An 18,786-nucleotide genomic window follows, 5' to 3' on the forward strand; every position below is an offset into this window, starting at 1 on the left:
GAGAAGAAAGCACAGCCTCTCCCTCGATCCTGCAACCCATTCTCTCTTGCCAAAGACTTGTCAGTTTTGAGTACACAACCGCTTCACCACACGTAATTTCCCTGAATCAAACTCTTACACTCATACAATCTTACCCTTCTCTCTATCTATTACACAATGTCAACCAACGGGGAAGCTGAGCGCAAACCCAGTCGTCCGGTCTGGCGACGTGCGGTTCTAGCACACATCAAACTTAGCACTCTCGAAAGACGAAAGCACCATATAGAGGAGCAGCAGAGATCTGTCACTCCTCTTCAGGTGGCTTACAACCAGCAAGACATCGTCCAGCCGGAACCAGTCCACCTTAATGGGAATCCTGGAACTAGCTTCGTGGAAGACCTGGAGACCATAGCTAAAGAAATGGGTATTCTCCATCCGAACGCCTTGGACACAAACGACTTCTTAGCTAGCGAAGAAATCTATGATCCAGGTCCTATAATTCAGCCAGCCGTCCTTGGGTATACCAGTGTTCCCAAGGGAACATACGTTGTTTCGCCCTTGGCCAGCCTGTTGTTCGACTTAGGCTACGAACACAACCAGGCGAGCAGGATACTGCACGAGAATTTTGTGCCCCAGGCCGACGTACCCCGCAGCTCAAACAGAGAGCTTGCTGAGGAAACAACTGAATCCTCCTCGCAATGGTTCAGTAGACTCGGTGACTGGTCGAGACAGGATGAGGACTCCTGCAAAGAGGCCTTGATTCCTCCCCATAATACGCCAGTTGAGTCTGGGGACGTCAGCCCCGTCAACACATCAGCTCGAGCTCCATCGTTGGATCGTGGTCCGAGTATCCGGCTTCAAAAAGCGCTTGCAGAAGACCAAGAGGCCTGGGAGCCCCTCAAGAAGCCGATCAACGAGCTCGTCGCCACTAGCGAGCCGCTTCCCCCACCGGGTACCCTGAACGGCCTTCTTCAAGCGGCTGAACGAGCAGGCGTCTGGCGTAACGAGATGGGCGTGTCTTGTGCGGCAGAAGAGAAGGCAAATTTAGTACAGAAGAGGTACGAGGATGAGCTGGAGATGGCGCGGCGTCTTCGGGCAGGCCTTGAGATGAAGGTTGAGAAGAGGCCCTGTTACCTGCTTTGGCTGGAAAAGAGGCACCAGCTCTCGACGGAGCGGATGTTGGCTTCAGCTACGACGCGACTTGCGGATTACCTGGAGGGGTACAAGGCGGTCAGTCTGAGGGAATTATGTCGGAGGCGTGGACTCCTTGGTGATTGCCATGGGCAGGTGTCAGTCTGAGACTCCCCACTACCTCAGGTCTGCAATTTCCAACAGCAGCAACATCAGTAATCGCAGTCACCAGTCCCCCCAACGGCGCCCGCCTCGCAAGCACGAAACTAGATTGAAGAGATTTAGCGGCTTCTTGGGCAAAGATTCTGGGTAGCTTCAGACGGGCGGCTTGGGCGGCTCGAGCCAGGCGCAACCGCAATACAGAGGAGTAATGAGCATCATGGACGTATATGAGAGAAACGGACAAAAACGAAGTACATGTCGTTTAGACGGGCATATCGGCGATACTGAGCCGCCTGTATGAATTAGTGTGTATAGGTACCTTATATTGTCATGCCACGCAATGACCCATCCATAATACTGGACCTTTTATAGTGACTCTTGACATTCGTGAAGTCATCTACAGTTCAAGAAATTCCTCACGCCATGCGGATAAACTTAGTAGAATCGAAATGTCTACTGTTGCACATCACTCTCAGTTGTCACAGCGCCCTTCTTCAAGATAGGCTCGCCGGGCTCAACGGCACCGTAACTCGGCCCTTCACCCGTCCCCAATCCTCTCTCCTCTTCAGACACGAGCACAGCTCTCTCCTGATTCTTCTTATCGATACTCTTCCTCCAGGGTCGATACACCACTACCGAACCGAGCCCGACAACGACAAAGAGGCCGCAGATGCTGCCGCCAATGATGTCAAAGTGCTCTCCGATCGCATCGACGCCATCCCAGAAACTACCTTCGGGCTCGGCGACGTTGGCGATGAGAGACAGTACCTGGATGATTCCGATAAAGGCCGAGACGAAGACTGTGATGCCTGTGAGGACGATGGAGTAGTAGAGGATGGCGACGCGGTCGCGCGAGAAGGCCTTTGAGGTGTAGAGGGCCATCATGAGGGCGCCGTCCGTTGTGTCAAGCATGCACATGCCGGCTATCAGGAGTCAGTCAATATACTTGAAATATGACATGCAAACTCGCCTGTGAAAAGAACGGGAAAGATGAGAATGAGCCAGATGCTCGTCCCCTGCGCACCATGCACACTCGACAACCCGAGAATAGCAATCTCGGAACTCGTATCGAAACCCAAACCAAATAGAATCCCCAAAGGAAACATCTTCCAAGGCCGGTCAACGACACGGAAAACCTTTCTAAACACATTCGCCAGGAACCCCTCGCCCTCCAACTTGAGATCAGTCGCCGCATCGCCCTCGTCCTCCTCGGTAGGCGTGTACCCCTCCAACCCGCGTCGTCTCTCCTCCTCCAGCACGGCCTTCAGCCTCCGGATGAGTTTATACAGCACCCACCCGTTCCCGGCACAAAGAAGCAGCAAGAATGCCGCGCTGACGCTCGTGCCGATGATGTTCCCTACGCGCGTGAAGCCGTCGAAGCGGTCCCGCAGCGCGCCGCTCGTGGCAGCTACGACGACGCAGGTGACGATGACGATTGTGCTGTGGCCTAGAGAGAAGAAGGTTCCCACCGTCACGGGACGCTGGCCGGAGGCGATGAGGCGGCGGGTCATGAGGTCAATGGCGGAGATGTGGTCCGCGTCGAGGGCGTGGCGGAGGCCGAGGACGTAGGAGAGGGCTGCTGGGGAGATGAGGGAAGGGTGAAAGTGTAGGATGATGCCGGTAACGATCCATATCATGATGTTGATTGTGACGAGGAGAGTGATGATGCGGATGGTCGGCGCCGGGAGGACGCGGAGGGCTGGCGGGATGGGGAGGTTGGCGAAGGGGACGCGGAAGCGCGCCATCGTGGTGATTTGTAAGGTCACGATAGTGACCGTGGTCTGTGTGGTCTTTGGCAGAGGTGGTTGTAGGATTCTCTAAAAAGCTCTACGATCTAGGAAAGATAAAATGTGAAAAGTCGATGAGACGGATGTTTGTGAAGAGGTTGACGTTGAGACGGAGTGCCCAGCCGGCGGGAAACAGCTCGTGAACGGGCGGCCCTCCGGCCCCTCAGGTCCCCTCACGGCGGGGAAGCTCCCCCACCTTTTGTACCCTCACCACACATTGAACATCGATTTGAGCTACCTTCAAAAGGCAAGTTGTGAGGGAGTCAAAGATAGCGTGAAAATACTTGCTCACTGCGGCATTGAGATGGAGTGGCAGATTCGTCTCATGGCTGGGTCAGTGACCGGCAGGACCCCTCACGACCCCTCCATCTTTCAAGCGCTATCTTATCGGCCATGCGGGGCTCATTGAGAATGGGGCCGCTCCGAGCCGACGGCGGCCGCCGGCCTTTGGTTCCGAGTGAGGTACTGCTTAGGTGCTTGAGTGCTTACCTCAAGTCCGTAAGGCATCTTTCTACTATCTGTTGCCCTTATACAGGGAGACATGAGGCCGTGAACTTGAAACTTGTGCAAGACACCTTAGCTGCAGCATAATGGTAAGCTCGAGTCACTGGCGGGATTCATGAAGATTCAGATGAGAAAACTGGAACCGCAAAAGCTTGTCTTCCAACATGTGGGTAAGCCAGTATATACGCAGTAGAGACTTACACCCACTGGTGAGTTTCGTGTTTGTTGCTGAATGCTTTTCGGTGATATTGCAAGCCTGACGCATGTCCGCAATACCAACAATCCCCCATTCATGACATGAGGATGAGGATGAGATGACAGATGAGATGTGGCGGGGTATGCGAGCCCCAAGTCAGCGATTTCCAGCGCTCAGTCAGCCACCACCGCTAGCTTGGTAACCCGTGCGGGTACCTGTCGAAGCGAAACCTCACCTCAATTACACCCCTGTCTCTCATCCTCTCCCTCATCTCAAATATCTGGTTGGTACTCACTTTATCTCAACTTTTCGGATCGATCAGAGTATCAATTGTAAAAAGGCGAACAATCCATGATTCAATCTCATCCATTTTAATGATCATCATCCCACTTCTGATACTAATCTCGAGCCTCTTCACAACAACCCAAACCTGCCCAAACCACTCGTCCCTCCACGCCCTCACTCTCAAAATGCCCCAAACGTACAACAAAGCCTTCATCCCCCTCGAATCCAACCCCCAAGTCTTCAACGAACTCATCGCTGCCCTTGGCGCCTCACCTGACCTCCACTTCCAAGATGTCTTCGCCCTCGACGATCCGGCCTTCCTCCCACCCAAGATCCTCGCCCTCATTCTCGTCTTCCCTACAACGCCAACCTATGAAGCGCGGCTGACGGCCGAGGACGCCGGCGCAAAGGACTGGATGGTGGAACACGATGAGGAGGACGAGGATGCGGTGTGGTTTAAGCAGACTATCAATAATGCCTGTGGTTTGTATGCTGTTTTGCATGCTTTGGCAAACGGCCGGGCCAAAGACTTTCTGAGTGAGTTGCCATGACTTTCCTCTCGACCCCTAACCAAAAGCCCCCAAAAAGACTGACAAGATTCAGCGCCGGGATCGTTGTTAGACAACCTCCTGTCCATCACAGCGCCCATGGACCCAGCCCAGGCCGCCATGGTGCTAGAAAGCTCAACAGAACTCGAGGATGCGTACGCTGCTATCGCGACAAAGGGCGACACGGCGGCACCGCAAAGTGCAGAGGACGAAGTCTACTTCCACTATATCTGCTTCGTCAAATCACCAGACACTGGCCACCTCTACGAGCTGGACGGAGATCGTAAAGGCCCGGTGGACAGAGGGATCCCAGACGAAGAGGAAAAGGTGGATCTCGGACCAAAATCTGTAGACATTGTCAGGAACTTCATTCAGCAAGGAGGAGACGATATTGGCTTCAGTCTCTTAGCCCTAACTGAAGGGGCATGAACAAGCACGTTCGTCTACGTGGAAAATCATTGTCGGGCATAGCCAGGTCCAACCAGCACGTTTTGGCCGAGGCATCACGGTGGAATTGTTATTCGGTCCTTTATTTTCTACGGCCGGGTCGTTCATGACGCCCCTTTAGCTCGCCTGGATAATCTTCTCCAATTCATCAGGGTCCTTGATGGTGGGCGTCAGGTTCTCACTGCCGTCCTTGGTGATGAGGATGTTGTCCTCGATTCTGCAAACAAATTAGCACACCTATACAGCTGAGAGCACCGGGATCAGGGCCTAACTCACCTCACACCACCAACATCCCAGTACTTGTCCAGGACGGCTTGGTCAATGAACTTGGAGTGAACGGGGTCCTTGAGGTACGGCTCAATGATGAAGCTGCAGAAGTAGATACCCGGCTCGACAGTGACGATGCTGCCGGCAGGGATCTGGCCTCTGACACGCAGGTACCGGAACATGGGGTCTGTATCGGCGTAGTTGGGGTTGCCACCGACGTCGTGGGTGTCCATGCCCAGGTAATGGCCGAGGCCGTGGGGGAAGAAAGCGACACTTGTCCTGCTCTTGAGGATCTCGTCCTTGTCTCCCTTGAGAATGCCGATAGCGTGGAGGCCATCGATGGCAATCTTGTGCGCCAGCAGATGAATGTCATCCCAGACGACGCCCTCCTTCAATGCAGCAGTTGTCTCGAGCTGCATCTTCAATACGGTGTCGTAGATTTGACGAGACTCCTTACTGAACTTGCCGGAAATGGGGAATGTGCGGGTCTAGTCAATATTAGTTGCGCGTTTATATAGGCACTGTGATGCTAGAGACTTTACTCACAATGTCAGATGCATAGCAGTTCCATTCCGTGCCAGCATCAAGAAGAAGGTTCAGCTTTCCTTCTAGAGGCGCATCGTTGGCGACATAGTGCAGAGTGGCAGCTGCGCGACCTCCAGCAAAGATGCCGTGGTAAGCCTGGTTTTTGGCACCATTCGCGACGCTGTGCTGCAGGAACAAGGCCTCCAGTTCCCTCTCGTTCTTGGCATTCTTGACAGCCTTGACAACGGCATGGTGGCCAATTGTCGAGACATGGTTGGCCTTTCTGGTGAGGGCAACCTCGTAGTCGTCCTTGACCACACGGCAGCGCTCAATGGCATCCTTGAGAACGCTAAAGTTCTTGTCGTCGAACTCGAGGAAAGTGATGTTGTCGAGAACCTGGTCTTGGATGGCAAAGACGGTGTTTTTGGAGCCCTTGCCCAGCCGCGCAAGCTCGGCATTAACGTCTGTGGTGTACTTTACATCGTCGATATCGTACAGTTCCTTGGCCTCGGCGGCGCTGACGGGCAGACCAGACCAGATGACGCTATCGGGATCGATAGGGGGGATGAAGAGAGTCGACTTGTTTGTCGCAAGATCGAAAACGTAGTGGCAGTCGGCGAGAGGGCAGCCGGTCAGGTAGTAGAAGTAGCGGCGCTGTCTTTGCGATGGGTGTCAGGCATAATTGAACAGATAAGGTAGGTAGCGATGGGCCAAAGGTTAAGATAGACGCTAGAGACGATACCTGAAGGGCTCGGGCTCGTCATTGTCCTCGAGCATCTTGGTCATGCGACCCTCGACATAGAGAACACCAGAGGCGTTTGGGACCTTGGACTTGACAAAGTCGGCGACGCGGAGGGCATGCTCCTTGGCGGGGTACTTGCCCTTGAGCACCGTCTCATAGTCTTGAGCCATGGTGGCGGTGGGTGTGGCGGAGAAGAGCCGCCTTGGTGAGGTCTGGAAGGGAGCTGCTTTGCGATGCGACGGGGAAGCTTGCCGTGATCTGCCAAGGCGTCTGGGTGCTGCGGCGGTTGATAGCTGTTGGAATCGGAGTTGACCGATGAGGCTCCTTGCTGCTTGTAGTGGTGGTGGTGATGGTGGTAGTGTTGGTGGTACAAAGTTGGATCGGTGAGCAAGAATGTTGCGTGCTGACCGAGTAGATGTTCTGGTCAACATGAAGGGAGTCCAGCCGGCCGTCACACCCGACGATTCTGCCTTTGTGGAGGGGTCAGGAACTCTGGAATTCAGACGAAGGAGGGGCACTGAGCAGTCAGCAGCACTGTAAGCCGAGTTTAGGCGCAAAAGTACCTCAAGATGATGTGAGGTGAGGTGCTGAGAAGCGGGACAACGATAGCTGTAAGGCACCTTAGTGACGAATCAGAGCTCTCGGACGCGTCGGATGAGGAAGCTGGTTTGCGCCAACGGGCCCTGAATGGGGTCGAATTTCTTGAAAGCTCGACGCCTTTCCCACCACGGCGGACGAGAGCAACAGTGCAATCTCGAGACTTGCGTTACGTAATCACATGGTGCTCGGTTGGCTCCACTTTCCTCGGCACATTATGTAAGGTAAGCCGATGTTGCCCGACACTGGCAGAAACCTGAGACCTCTTTCTGGCAGCTGGCAGCAAGAGTACGGACTTGAGTACGTACATGGGTAAGGTCAACGCTTAGTAACGCTACCTCAAGCCAACGAAGCTCGGGAGAAGAAGGCGCGAGACGGTCGGTACCTTAGGTTCACGATATCACCGCAATACCTCAGGCCGTTTGTTCCATTTGTTTCCCCAACTCCAATGCAAACTTCTGACGTACAACAACTTCGAGCTTCTCCAAGACTCCAACCCGCCCTCCACCTGTTCACATGTCATGTTCATGGATGTCTAGTGCCCGCATCCACAACCCGTTCGCGATTGTCCTCGTTAATCCCTTTTTGGCTTCCCTCGTGGCACTGGAACCCCTTCGCCGAGGCGGCTCAACCAAAAAGCAACGACGATGCAGCTTGCCCCTCCAAACTTCAATGCACATGGACCGCCATTGACGTTTCATGGGTCATGGGACGCTGAATGCTCAAGGATCTAGATATAAACACCCCAAGCAACGCTTGCACCGGGTTGTCTTGTCTAGGTCGAATGATTCTTACAAACATCGAATCCCTTCAGATGGCATTCAGTTTTCGACCAAGAACTCGGGCTGGCCGACCCCTCCCCTGCTGACCACGACCATCAGTCTGCTTTGCACATGAAGGAGCCGTCACTGTACTGTTTCAACTGCGGCCTGCATCCTCTTCGCAGCTAGACCAATCAAGACCAACTGCAGTAAACCAGTACGGGCTTCCATCACCACACCAAGGATCGCCTCCCCTGAACCTCAAAACCTCGTTCCTGTCTAGCGTCTCTTTCTTTTGCTCCAGCGAAAGGGTTGCGTCGCTTCAGGCGAGTAAATCCTCCCGAAGCCACCCCCCGCCAACCTGCACAACCAAGAGACTCAGATATCCGGCTAGCCAAACAGGGCAGAGACCGGCACGGCGAAGCAACGACATTTGTCAATTTCCAGAACCAACACCTATCTAGCTGCTGTTGTTATTGCACTGCCCCCTTCATCAAGAACAACAGGCCAAGACTTGCCATTTCACCGCATTAACATTCGCAACATCAGCCATCAGATGATGCCCAAAAAGCCCACAAGAGCTACGCCTAAAGTTTCGTTCCACATTAGCTGGCCTGGTCGTGATGAAGGCCGCGGACAGTGTCCGACAATCCATCGCCTTCGTGGCCTGCCTCCACTGTCTTGGCCAACACCGAGGGGCATCGATGGATGCCATCCCGCAGAGAACGAGCATCCACCTGGATGGGCTCAGTCCAACATCCCAACATGCGACTGATTACTGATTTGCTCAGAGCCTCACACGACGTTACAGCAACTCCACCACAGGTCCTTTCTGCTTCTCCAACGTCAGTGCTTTCTTCCCCGATCTTGGCCGTCAACCCACAAAATCCCCAGGGGGAATTACTGGACCTGTGTTTGTCCACTGGTACTTGAACAATGGGCCAAGAAACCCCCCAGTCGAGCCACTAAATAATCAACCCGAGTCAAGTCTGAACGTCCGTCTTGGTCACTGGATCCTGGCATACCCAGGTCCTGCCACCGACCTTTCAGATGCCACCCCGGAACTATTGTCCCAGCAGTACAGATACCGTTCGCGCCCAAGATGTTGCGAGGCTCGGGAGATAGAAGAGACATGAATATGTGACAGCAAATCGAGCATAAATTGTTTGGCGTAAAGGACGCGAAGCCGACGAACGAGTGGTTATTGCGTACACCGTCAACGAGCAGCAGACCCTTGCAAAATTCGAATGTCACGGAGCAACCTGGCGCCTGGGTTGGTTACTCCGTAAACCTACAGATAGGATGTGGCATTCTGTGACCCGTCACCCAGGAAGTCTCGTCTTCTGGGGGCCCTATCTGAACCCACCGGCTTGCCCAGCCTCTGTCGTCAAAATCTTCTGGCTTGCCACGAGCCCAAGGCGCAGAGCACACGACCTGCTTGAGATCCATCCGGCCATATGAAGAACCGAGAATTCGCTGCGAAGCAAAAATGACTCTGGTGCTGATCTGCTTTCCCGAAACATGCAGAGGTACCTAGCCATCACGGAGGCAAAGACAGACAAGCGCCTTGGTACGTCCGTAATACGCGAACAATCCCAATGAGGTTGGTAGGTGGCGGGCTGTGGGCAAGCAGCTAGATACATCTGAATACGGGCATTATTCGTCAGTATTCGAAGCGTCTCGTTCTACCCTCGAACATCTCGGGCCAAACCCCGACGCCCAGGGTTGGACGCTGCCGTATGCCGGCCAACATTCTTGGGTTCATGGATGGCGCCTACGAACCGAATCAGGCATTCCGATCCCGTACCGCTCGAGGTCCATCACTCAAGTACGGCCTACCGTGCTCGGCTTTTATTCGTTCGCGGAGCCAGCAATCTTCCATAGTACGCCAGTTCAGTCAACCGTCTGATACAGTCTCGAAATTAGCGCTTCCATGGCCCACCTGCTATGGCCCCGTTCCGAATTCAGAACTGCTTCCGTCCAATACGATACGTGACCGAAGAGGGTATCGAATCCTTCACATCTCCATTGTACGGTCTTTTAATCTTCCAACACTCTACCCCGCAAGGAACCCCGACCGCCACGCCCGTCCCCCGGCCACCCTCCGCTCCCGTTATTTTTGCTCGCCCGCACGTCTGCAGCTTATTTAGGCGTCTTGGGGCTCGGCAGTCCGCCTGGTGTCGGTCCGATAAGGCCATCTCTCTTTACGGTTCTCTCAAATGAGAGGGAGGCGGTCTCGAAGCCTGGTCAGCAGCCCAATCACGACTTTCAATCGACGTGGGTCTGTTCTCACACTGCTTGCAAGCTGCCCTCCCTCTTTTCTCCCGACATGACGTAGGACAAGCCTTGCTGGGAAAAATCCCACGGCAGCCAGGATACGGGGGTACGATGCCGGGCATGGATCAGAGGCAGCCCGCCTCTTTGCGCGAAAAAGGCTGGTTTTGCCTTCTTCAATATGACAGTACGGTCTCGATGTCGCTTACCGCTCAAATCAACATTGCGCTGCACAGCTCAAACTTAGCTCAGAGCAAATGCGCGTAGCCCCAATCCCAAGACATGTCAAGATGCTCCAAGCTCACTCAAGCCTTTCGGCCTGTCCCCTATATCTTTCTCGGCGATGGACTATGTGGATAATAAGCAACGCGAAGCCTCGACGATCGAGCTTGAAGTCTTTTGTCCTTACCTCCTGTCTCTGCTTCCCCGCGCTTGGCCGGCTGGGATGATTGCGTGGCGCTCCATGGCGGCCAAAAAGTCAATGAATGCGCCAAGCGCTTGGCTCTCACGATCACTTCTCAGTATTGCGGGACGCGTGTGACTGGATGAACGACTCAGATGCCTCAAATCTTTCTGCACGTTACATTGCGAGGCACTAATACGCGACACCGACAAGGGACCTGCGCATGTGTCACCTGGACAGTAACTATTACCTTCCTACGTCTCCCTTGGATGTGTTATCCCGGAGAGAGCCCACTTGTACTCCGTACAAACCCGTCAATTCGTCGGCGCTCTCACCCCTGGTGGAAAACAAACCACCGTCGGCGCAAGCTGTAGGCAGAGCAAAAAGCAACATCTACGGATACAAACCGCCAAGCTCTACTACGACAGGGTTTTAGCACCAGAGAGCCCATGCCCAGACCAACAATGCGAGTCCAAAGGCTAGACTCGAGCGGATTCTCCCTCCTCGCGTGGGGCAAGGCAGTATAGGAACTTGATTACCTTGCCGATCTCGACCAGTCCCTTCACGTTCCTGTAGAACCAAAACTCCAGAGAACTGAAGTTTATGGGGTGTGTGCGGAGACGCCAAGGAGACAACTGCTCGAGTTTCTGGTACAGGATCATCGGCTGTTTTCGTCTGGTACCATGGGGTCGGTCTTGCCTCTCACGCCTCTATAAAGATCCACGGCTGCCCATGCGACGGTGCCATGCTGTCCATTCACTCTGGCTTGTCCTGTACGCGCGCCGAGCTTCCATTAATTTGTGAAGCCATCTCAGACGTTGTCACACGTCAGAAGCTCATTGTGTCGAAAACAGTCAACAGATCCAATCAGTAGTCAAAACCAGATACGATACAGTATACTCGCCCATCGCCAGTATGGCTGATAAGATTCACCCAGAGGGGTAAGCTCTTCTCGCCAGTATTCCAGCCTTCCGAACTTTCTACTAACACAGATAACTCTCTAGCGAAAAGGTCGCCGATGTCTCTGGACATCATGAAGAGCGTGGCACTCACCAGCCCGACCCAGTTGAGCTCAGCCGCAACATCGAAGCAAAGTAAGTTGTCTTACACTTGTACGCGCCGAACAAAACCATGTCTGACCATGCATGCAGGATCAAGAATCCTCTCGAGGGAATCCCATACAACCAGCTCATGCGCGATGTCGAGGCCTTTTGCACTGAGCACGGACTACAGGAGGAGATTGCCGTGTTCCGCAAGGGCGCACTGGTAGCTCAAGATCCAGAAGGCTATGAGACTCTCACCGGCAGTGAAGCCCTTGATGAGGCTGAAATTACAGCTTTGCGAGAGGAAGTCACCCACAAGTGGCGTTTGCCCAAGAAGCTCTACTTGACCATCATCACTTGCTCAATCGGCGCTGCCGTTCAAGGATGGGATCAGACTGGCACCAACGGCGCCAACATTTTCTTCCCTGAGGAATACGGCATTGCAACCAGCAGCACCAGAGACCGTCTTATCCTCGGCCTAGTCAACGCTGGCCCTTACATTGGTAGCGCTCTCTGCGGTTGCTGGCTGTCTGACCCTCTCAACCACTACTTTGGCCGTCGCGGTGTCATCTTCTTCTCGGCTCACTTCTGTATCTGGCCTCTCATCGGTTCCGCTTTCAGCCACAACTGGCAACAACAACTCGCTAACCGTCTTCTCATGGGAATTGGTATGGGCGCGAAGGCCTCGACCGTACCCATCTACGCTGCCGAAAACTCTCCGCCATCGATTCGTGGTGCCCTGGTCATGTCATGGCAAATGTGGACGGCGTTCGGCATCGCACTGGGAACTGCCTTCAACCTGGCAGTCTACTACGCCAAGTACAACTGGCGTCTGATGCTCGGTATGCATACTTACATCACTTAAAGACTTCACATGAAAGCCAGGATCACTAATTCGTTCGACTCGCAGGCGCTCCTTTCCTCCCCGCCGTTCCCTTGCTCTGCTTGATCTACCTCTGCCCTGAGTCTCCCCGTTGGCTCATGAAGAAGGGTCGTTACCGCGATGCTTGGAAGTCCATGATCCAGCTCCGACATAACAACATCCAATGCGCTCGTGATATGTACGCTATTCACGCCCAGCTGCAGCTTGAGAGTCAAGTCCTGGGCAAAAGCAACTATGCTAGCCGCTTTATGGAACTCTTCACCATTCCTCGCGTGCGCCGCGCCAACTTGGCTGCTTTCACCGTCATGATTGCCCAGCAGATGTGTGGTAAGTGAAAATAACGTGTCGTACACCCCTCCGTGGACGGAGCAGTATCTGACAATATTGTGCAATGCAGGTATCAATATCATTGCCTTCTACTCGACAACTATTTTCAAGGATGCCAACATGGGCGATTTCCAGGCTCTGCTCGGTTCATTCGGTTTCGGAATGGTCAATTGGCTCTTTGCCTTCCCCGCATTCTGGACCATTGACACCTTTGGCCGAAGATCCCTGCTTCTGTTCACCTTCCCTCAGATGACTTGGACTTTGTTGGCCGCTGGTCTTTGCACGTTGATTGCGCCCGGTGTAACTCGCACTGCTCTGGTATCTCTCTTCGTCTACCTTTTCGGCGCCTTCTACTCGCCTGGTGAGGGTCCTGTACCCTTTACCTACTCTGCCGAGGTCTACCCCCTCTCTCATCGTGAGATGGGTATGGGTTTCGCCGTGGCCACTTGCCTGTTCTGGGCCGCCATTTTGGGAATGACTTTCCCGTTCATTCTCGACAGACTCCACGTTGTTGGTGCCTTTGGCCTCTACGCTGGTTTCAACGTCGTTGCCTTCGTTATGATCCTGTTCTGGGTCCCCGAGACCAAGCAACGTACGCTGGAAGAGCTCGACTGGGTCTTTGCTCTGCCCACCGCCCGCTTTGCGCACTACCAGGTCACCAAGGCGATTCCCTACTTCTTCAAGCGCTGGATCTTCTTCGACCGCAACGCTAAGCTGGAGCCTCTCTACACCTTCCAGCAACACCAGCGTGAGCAGCGCGCGGAGCGTGTCCCCAGCTCCGATGAAGAGAAAAAGAGCTACTAGGCTTGCCTTTTGCGGAGACTAGGCTATGCACACTAAGCGAAGCCTCGTCACACAACAATAATTGCTAGTGAAGGAAAGTTGGTTGCTTTGAGATATACCCAGACGGCGGATGAGAAAATGAACTTCACTTTCTTGCATGTCGATGATATTCGACGGCATAATTCCGGGTGGCACGGCCTACTTTGAGTTTTGAATTGATACCAACCTGAATATATTGCCATCTTTCGAGCCTACAGCTATCCCTTAACAGTTCCCACTGCCTATCCCGATGTGTTTATTATTTGCATTAGATGTGTCCATCATAGCTTCAATCCCTCTTGGCGGCGCAGGTGTGTAGTGCCTGTCATCACCAGGATAAGCCGTGCCCGCGCCTCTGGCTCTCCCCGCGTACAGAGCTCTTCCACAGCATTGTGTACCCGTACAAAAATCCGAAAACGATGGATCGAAAGATGCCAAGACACGGCGCTTGCAATTGCCGGTCTTCTCTTTGCGTTATATAATATATCCCCGCCCCCGCATGGCCCGATGCCCCCAATACCGCTTTAGAGCCGTTGGGACCTGATATAAACTTTGACGTGGGTTTTTATTCCCGCCTTGGACTACTTAGTCTCCAAGCTCCCGATCTTGGCATTTGCGTCTTGGTGTGGAGTCAAATTGAGAGGGTCTGAAGGGGAACAATGGGGTCGGCACCAAGTATTTCGGGGCATATTGAGATGGCCGATTGATTCGGCTGCCATGACTCGGTTCCAGCACCAGATCCCAGCTCCAGGGACAAGGACATACCGGCATGTTGGGTCGACACAGTCTAAGACGAGCATGAGACGATTAATGGGTAATAGTAAATGGAACATAAACATGGTATATCATCACGAGGCTGAAGGGATTGATGTAAGAGACCATTTGGATGACCCATCTCAATATAGCCGACAATGACACTACCGCCCCCATCGTTCCACAATCTCCCTCTTCCTCTCGCTCCTCAACCTCGCCTTGCCAGCATCAACCTTTTCAACCCTCTCCTTCACCTTCTCAACCTCCTGTCCCAAAACGGCGATAGACGCCTCAATCCCCTCATCCACAAGCCTCACATCCCCAAACGGACTCTCGGCCAGCAGACTATCCCGCAACAACTGGATCGCGAGCTTCGAATCCGCAAGCTGCGTCGCGGCGGTACCCTCCAGCGTCTCCTGTGCATTCCTTGCCACATCGCGGGCTTTCGTCTGCCGCTCGGCCAAGGTAGCGGCTAACACGGCCGTTTGGCCCGCGCCGTCGGTGACGTCTTCGGGGAAGGCGATGGCGAGGGAGCGAAGGAGGGTTTCGAGGGGTGGTTCGTCAAAGGCCGAGGAGCGGCGGCGACGGTTGCTGGCGGCGTCGCGGGTGGGTGATCTTCCGGGGTTTGTGTTGTTGCGGCGGCGGACGGGGGAGACGAGGTCCTGCGTCGGCGTCTTCTTCTTTTGCGTCGCGACTGGAGTGGAGAGTTCTGCGCGGGCCGTGGTGAGGAGGCTTGATGTTGCTGTTTTGTGGGATTGGTAGGCTTCTATGCGGGTGGAGAGACGGTCCATGTGGTCGAGGAGGTAATCTAGGCACTCGTCGATCTGGGCGTGTCAGTACTTGCAATGTTAGTCATGGGGTTGGGTTGAAACTTACGTAGATGACTGCAGCGGCGGAGCGGCGCAGAGACTGTCCGTTCTTGCTCGATAGAGACTTCAGAGCCGGCTCGAGGTGTTGCTGCTCCACCGACATCTGAGCTACGGGAAGGATCTCTGCGTAGAGAGACTCTAGTTCCTCCTGGGAGGTTTTGACGTCGTCTGAAGGGTGTGATGTCACGCCGTTCTGATGGGCGGAGCTAAGTGCTTCGAGGTAGAGTCTATCCAGCTTTGTGCGTACCGTTTCGACGGTGTATTTGATCAATCTACGCCAGGCGTGTAAGTCATGGTGTCTTGAGGAACTGTGGGTGAGGCGAGCGCATACCTCATGCAGATTTCGCGAAGCTTTTCTACGTTTTCACGGTCTTCGGGGTCCTCAGTCTCGAGTTCAAGCCCCAGCTTGCGAAGACTCGAAAGAAGCTTGTCGTCGGAGTGAAGCAAGCTATCTAAAGTCTGCTGGAGGCCGTTGCCAGAAACCTTGGTTTGCTGTTCGAGGTCCGACGCCTTGTACTCTAGACTCTGAGACAGCTCCTCGACCTTTGAGTCTCATGTCAGCAAAGTGGCTTCCGGTAACGGGAGCAACACAACTCACCGTGGTCATCATCTTCCTACTCTCAGCATCATGCTTCTGGTTTCGTTGGAAGACGAGATCGGAGCGAGCCTCCTCGACCCTGGAATGGGTCTTGACCAGCTTCGACAGGGCATCCTGCTGCTGCTTCAAGGTCTCGGTCTGCTTGACAATGGCAGCAGTCGACCGATTGAGCTCCTCAATGGCAGTCTGTATCTCGCGTTCGCTTACAGCTTGAACAGCAGCTAAATCCTGCGACTCAACCAACTTGTCGATCTGACCGGATCTGTCCAGGGTTGTGTACCTACCGACCCCATATTGATTAGCCATAGGCACGTAATTGAGCGCGTGATACTCGTGATAGCACTTACAAGGCTAGTTCATCTCTGGACAGCAGATTCTCGGGGCCAAGGTGAAGGCGAGCCCATTCGGTAAAGGCAGTTCCGTGCTCTGGGTCATCGAGGGCTGCCTGAAGGGTGTGTCTGTCAATGGCGATACCGTAGCTTCGTACAATGTTTTCCAGCTTTGAGACATCCATAGCGGCGAGCAGACACCTTAATTGGAAGGTGGCTAGTCCTGAAGGATTTCTTTGAGGTTGTAAGGGTGGTTGAACAGAGGGGGCCAGAAATGGTATGCCCCTCTTTCCGTAGGACTTGGTGTTCAACAACCAACGACTTATGAATTAAGGTGCTGCTGCACGTGGACAGAGTTCCAAATCAACCAAAGACGGGACAAGCCTTGGGGTCTGACTGATGATGCCTGTCGCCCCCGAACTTGACGCGGATTCGAAGAATGGAGAGGAATGAAGGTGTGGCCACGGTGGAAAGGTGTGAAGAAACGGGGTCGGAAGTTCGTTTCCTAAAAGGGAACGGCTGTCGCAAGCACACACGAAATGCGGTTGTCCAATGACGGAAGACGGCTGAGGTTTGTGGTTTGGTCCACAGATGGCATGGTAACAGAGGCCAGCGGAGGGGAGACAAAAACGTCTAAAGGTCCCGGGGTATTTTGGCTTCCGTTGGGTGTAGCCAAGTCACGACGTCTTGACGCAGCACACACGGCCGTTGCTGGTGCAAGCGGGCGGTAAATTCGGAGAGGTTGTGTTGGTATTGTACACAAGAGTGTTGATAGTGAAGCCGTGTCGTCTCGGCTCGGGCTGCTATTTTCCTTTTTCCCTTCAGGCTTGGACTCGATTAAAGGGGATGATCCGTTTGTCTGTTCGTATACTATGATATGGGAGGCGAGGGCAAATGAAGGACAACTCAAACCGAACAGGTGAGATGAATTGATCAAGGCCAAGAGGAGAACATAAGTGAGAGGTTCATCAAAGTGACGAATGAGTTGAGTGAGTGAGTGTCCAATGCAATGAATGAGGTGAGGTGAGGTGCAAACAGAAACAAAAGGAAGCCCACCGAGAGAGACGGTCGACTAGTCCAAAATCAGATAGGCCCCCACCATAATGTCAAGCTGACCAACCATAAGCCGCAGACGAGCAGCCCCCTGTCTGCACGGGCTCTAGAGCGGTCCGTCGACGCCTGCAGCGGCCCCATCCAATATCATGCTGAGTACGTACCTCGCAGCATCGGTGATACGGCCGATAGACTTACACGACATCCCATTCCCACCACTTCCCTTCAATAACCAACGACCAACAACAAGCTGCCCTGTTCAGCGATCCGTCACTCAATCAAAAGAAGTGCGGGTGAAGGACTGGAGACACGCATCTTGCGGAACAACGGCCACAACCACAGTCCCGGCAGCTTTCCGTCACAGCTCTGTTCAGACATCCCCAAATGGTTCCGGGAGTGTCAAGGAAGACCGGCTTGATCTGTGTCATCTTCAACCTACCCAGTAAGCGACGTCTGTTTTCTGCAAGAAACCATACATCTTTACAGATAATCGTATTGACGTAGGCACACAATCAGCATCTTCAAAGCAGGTCTGACCTATTCTGGATATCGTTTGCAGCACACGCCGCTTTGCCGTCAGTCCGCCCCTCCCCGCCTGGAAGGGTGCAGCTTGCATCTCTCAGGACAGACATCAACAAGGACGGGAGATGGCTTGAGCGTCCCGTTGCATCTTGTCACTTTCGGCATCTGCCACACACACATGCTGTCACTTTTGGCATGAGGGCTATTACCCATCGGATGAGCAGCGAGCCGACCATCGGGCTGCCAGATATGGGCTTCCAGACTTCCGGCACGGTCCGGACGGAGGGGTCATTGGAGGGTCTTCTTCGAAGATATGCAATTAACCCTGCTACGATATCTCGGAAAGCCAATTCAAACAGGCCTGATCGCTTTCCGGTGAAGCCCTGCCGCAAAATGTGATGCATCAACTCAGCATCTCTATCACCAACAGAACGAGATCGATGGACCAACCGCATATCTTGGCCACTCGTACCTCGGACTCTTGGATCCGTTCCACACTAGCAACAAAAACATCTTTGGGATGATTCTGCTTTCTCCCATTTGTTCAGAGTTGCTGGACTTGCCACTAGGACCTGTCGACAAGGACGCTCCCGGGCCTATCGTGCGTTCATCCAGCGTTTGTGAAGCCATCCACAACCATGGAATACCGGGTGGGCCCCGCACACTTCACCTTCCGCCGGACCCCATCCGCCTTCATGTTCACCTTCAACTTCACCTTCTGACTTCTCCTCTTGGACCCCACTCGCTCTTCATTCACTAGAATGGGAATGGGGGCCGACTTCGTATTCTAGTACCCGTTCCGTGGCGAACCCAAAGACTGTCTTTCGTCGAGCTTCCCATACTGTTTTCTTCCCTTCTTCGTGGATATATACCGCTCGTGTACGACACTGGATGACGGGAACTGGAAAGCAAGAGCCTCTTTGTGCTTCCCTGCATCTTTACCAACTGCGGCCTTGTTTTCCACCTCGTTTTACTTGTG

At 53.8% G+C, this 18,786-nt stretch overlaps 7 protein-coding genes across 7 annotated transcripts; 4 read left to right on the forward strand and 3 right to left on the reverse strand.

Moving 5' to 3' along the window:
• Window positions 1-156: 156 nt before the first annotated feature.
• Window positions 157-1,329, forward strand: CTAM01_13830 (uncharacterized protein; the record flags this gene model as incomplete). Its single annotated transcript, XM_060529832.1, has 2 exons — window positions 157-1,209; window positions 1,297-1,329. The coding sequence occupies 2 exons, from the start codon at window positions 157-159 to the stop codon at window positions 1,327-1,329; spliced, it is 1,086 nt and encodes a 361-aa protein (XP_060375568.1).
• Window positions 1,330-1,725: 396 nt separating this feature from the next.
• On the reverse strand, window positions 1,726-3,017 carry CTAM01_13831 (Ni2+-Co2+ transporter transition metal uptake transporter; the record flags this gene model as incomplete). The annotated part of the gene is made up of 2 exons (XM_060529833.1): window positions 1,726-2,195; window positions 2,297-3,017. The coding sequence occupies 2 exons, from the start codon at window positions 3,015-3,017 to the stop codon at window positions 1,726-1,728; spliced, it is 1,191 nt and encodes a 396-aa protein (XP_060375569.1).
• A 1,212-nt stretch (window positions 3,018-4,229) lies between these two features.
• CTAM01_13832 (ubiquitin carboxyl-terminal hydrolase, family 1) lies at window positions 4,230-5,021 on the forward strand (the record flags this gene model as incomplete). The annotated part of the gene is made up of 2 exons (XM_060529834.1): window positions 4,230-4,581; window positions 4,648-5,021. The coding sequence occupies 2 exons, from the start codon at window positions 4,230-4,232 to the stop codon at window positions 5,019-5,021; spliced, it is 726 nt and encodes a 241-aa protein (XP_060375570.1).
• Window positions 5,022-5,156: 135 nt separating this feature from the next.
• On the reverse strand, window positions 5,157-7,324 carry CTAM01_13833 (metallopeptidase family M24; the record flags this gene model as incomplete). The annotated part of the gene is made up of 5 exons (XM_060529835.1): window positions 5,157-5,256; window positions 5,316-5,794; window positions 5,853-6,489; window positions 6,574-7,065; window positions 7,137-7,324. Coding segments are annotated over 5 exons (1,896 nt in total), but the record flags the coding sequence as incomplete, so codon positions are not given.
• Window positions 7,325-8,385: 1,061 nt separating this feature from the next.
• Window positions 8,386-8,706, forward strand: CTAM01_13834 (uncharacterized protein; the record flags this gene model as incomplete). Its single annotated transcript, XM_060529836.1, has 1 exon — window positions 8,386-8,706. A coding segment is annotated over one exon (321 nt), but the record flags the coding sequence as incomplete, so codon positions are not given.
• A 2,817-nt stretch (window positions 8,707-11,523) lies between these two features.
• Window positions 11,524-13,665, forward strand: CTAM01_13835 (uncharacterized protein; the record flags this gene model as incomplete). Its single annotated transcript, XM_060529837.1, has 5 exons — window positions 11,524-11,549; window positions 11,613-11,702; window positions 11,760-12,493; window positions 12,562-12,861; window positions 12,932-13,665. 5 exons carry the CDS (start codon window positions 11,524-11,526, stop codon window positions 13,663-13,665), a joined length of 1,884 nt encoding a protein of 627 aa, XP_060375573.1.
• A 935-nt stretch (window positions 13,666-14,600) lies between these two features.
• Window positions 14,601-16,417, reverse strand: CTAM01_13836 (uncharacterized protein; the record flags this gene model as incomplete). The annotated part of the gene is made up of 5 exons (XM_060529838.1): window positions 14,601-15,260; window positions 15,313-15,577; window positions 15,637-15,848; window positions 15,904-16,183; window positions 16,251-16,417. The coding sequence occupies 5 exons, from the start codon at window positions 16,415-16,417 to the stop codon at window positions 14,601-14,603; spliced, it is 1,584 nt and encodes a 527-aa protein (XP_060375574.1).
• Window positions 16,418-18,786: the final 2,369 nt, after the last annotated feature.

The sequence above is a fragment of the Colletotrichum tamarilloi genome (assembly GCF_030869305.1).
Source record: "Colletotrichum tamarilloi strain Tom-12 chromosome Unknown Scaffold_106.1, whole genome shotgun sequence".
In the NCBI taxonomy this organism is placed as follows: domain Eukaryota; kingdom Fungi; phylum Ascomycota; class Sordariomycetes; order Glomerellales; family Glomerellaceae; genus Colletotrichum; species Colletotrichum tamarilloi.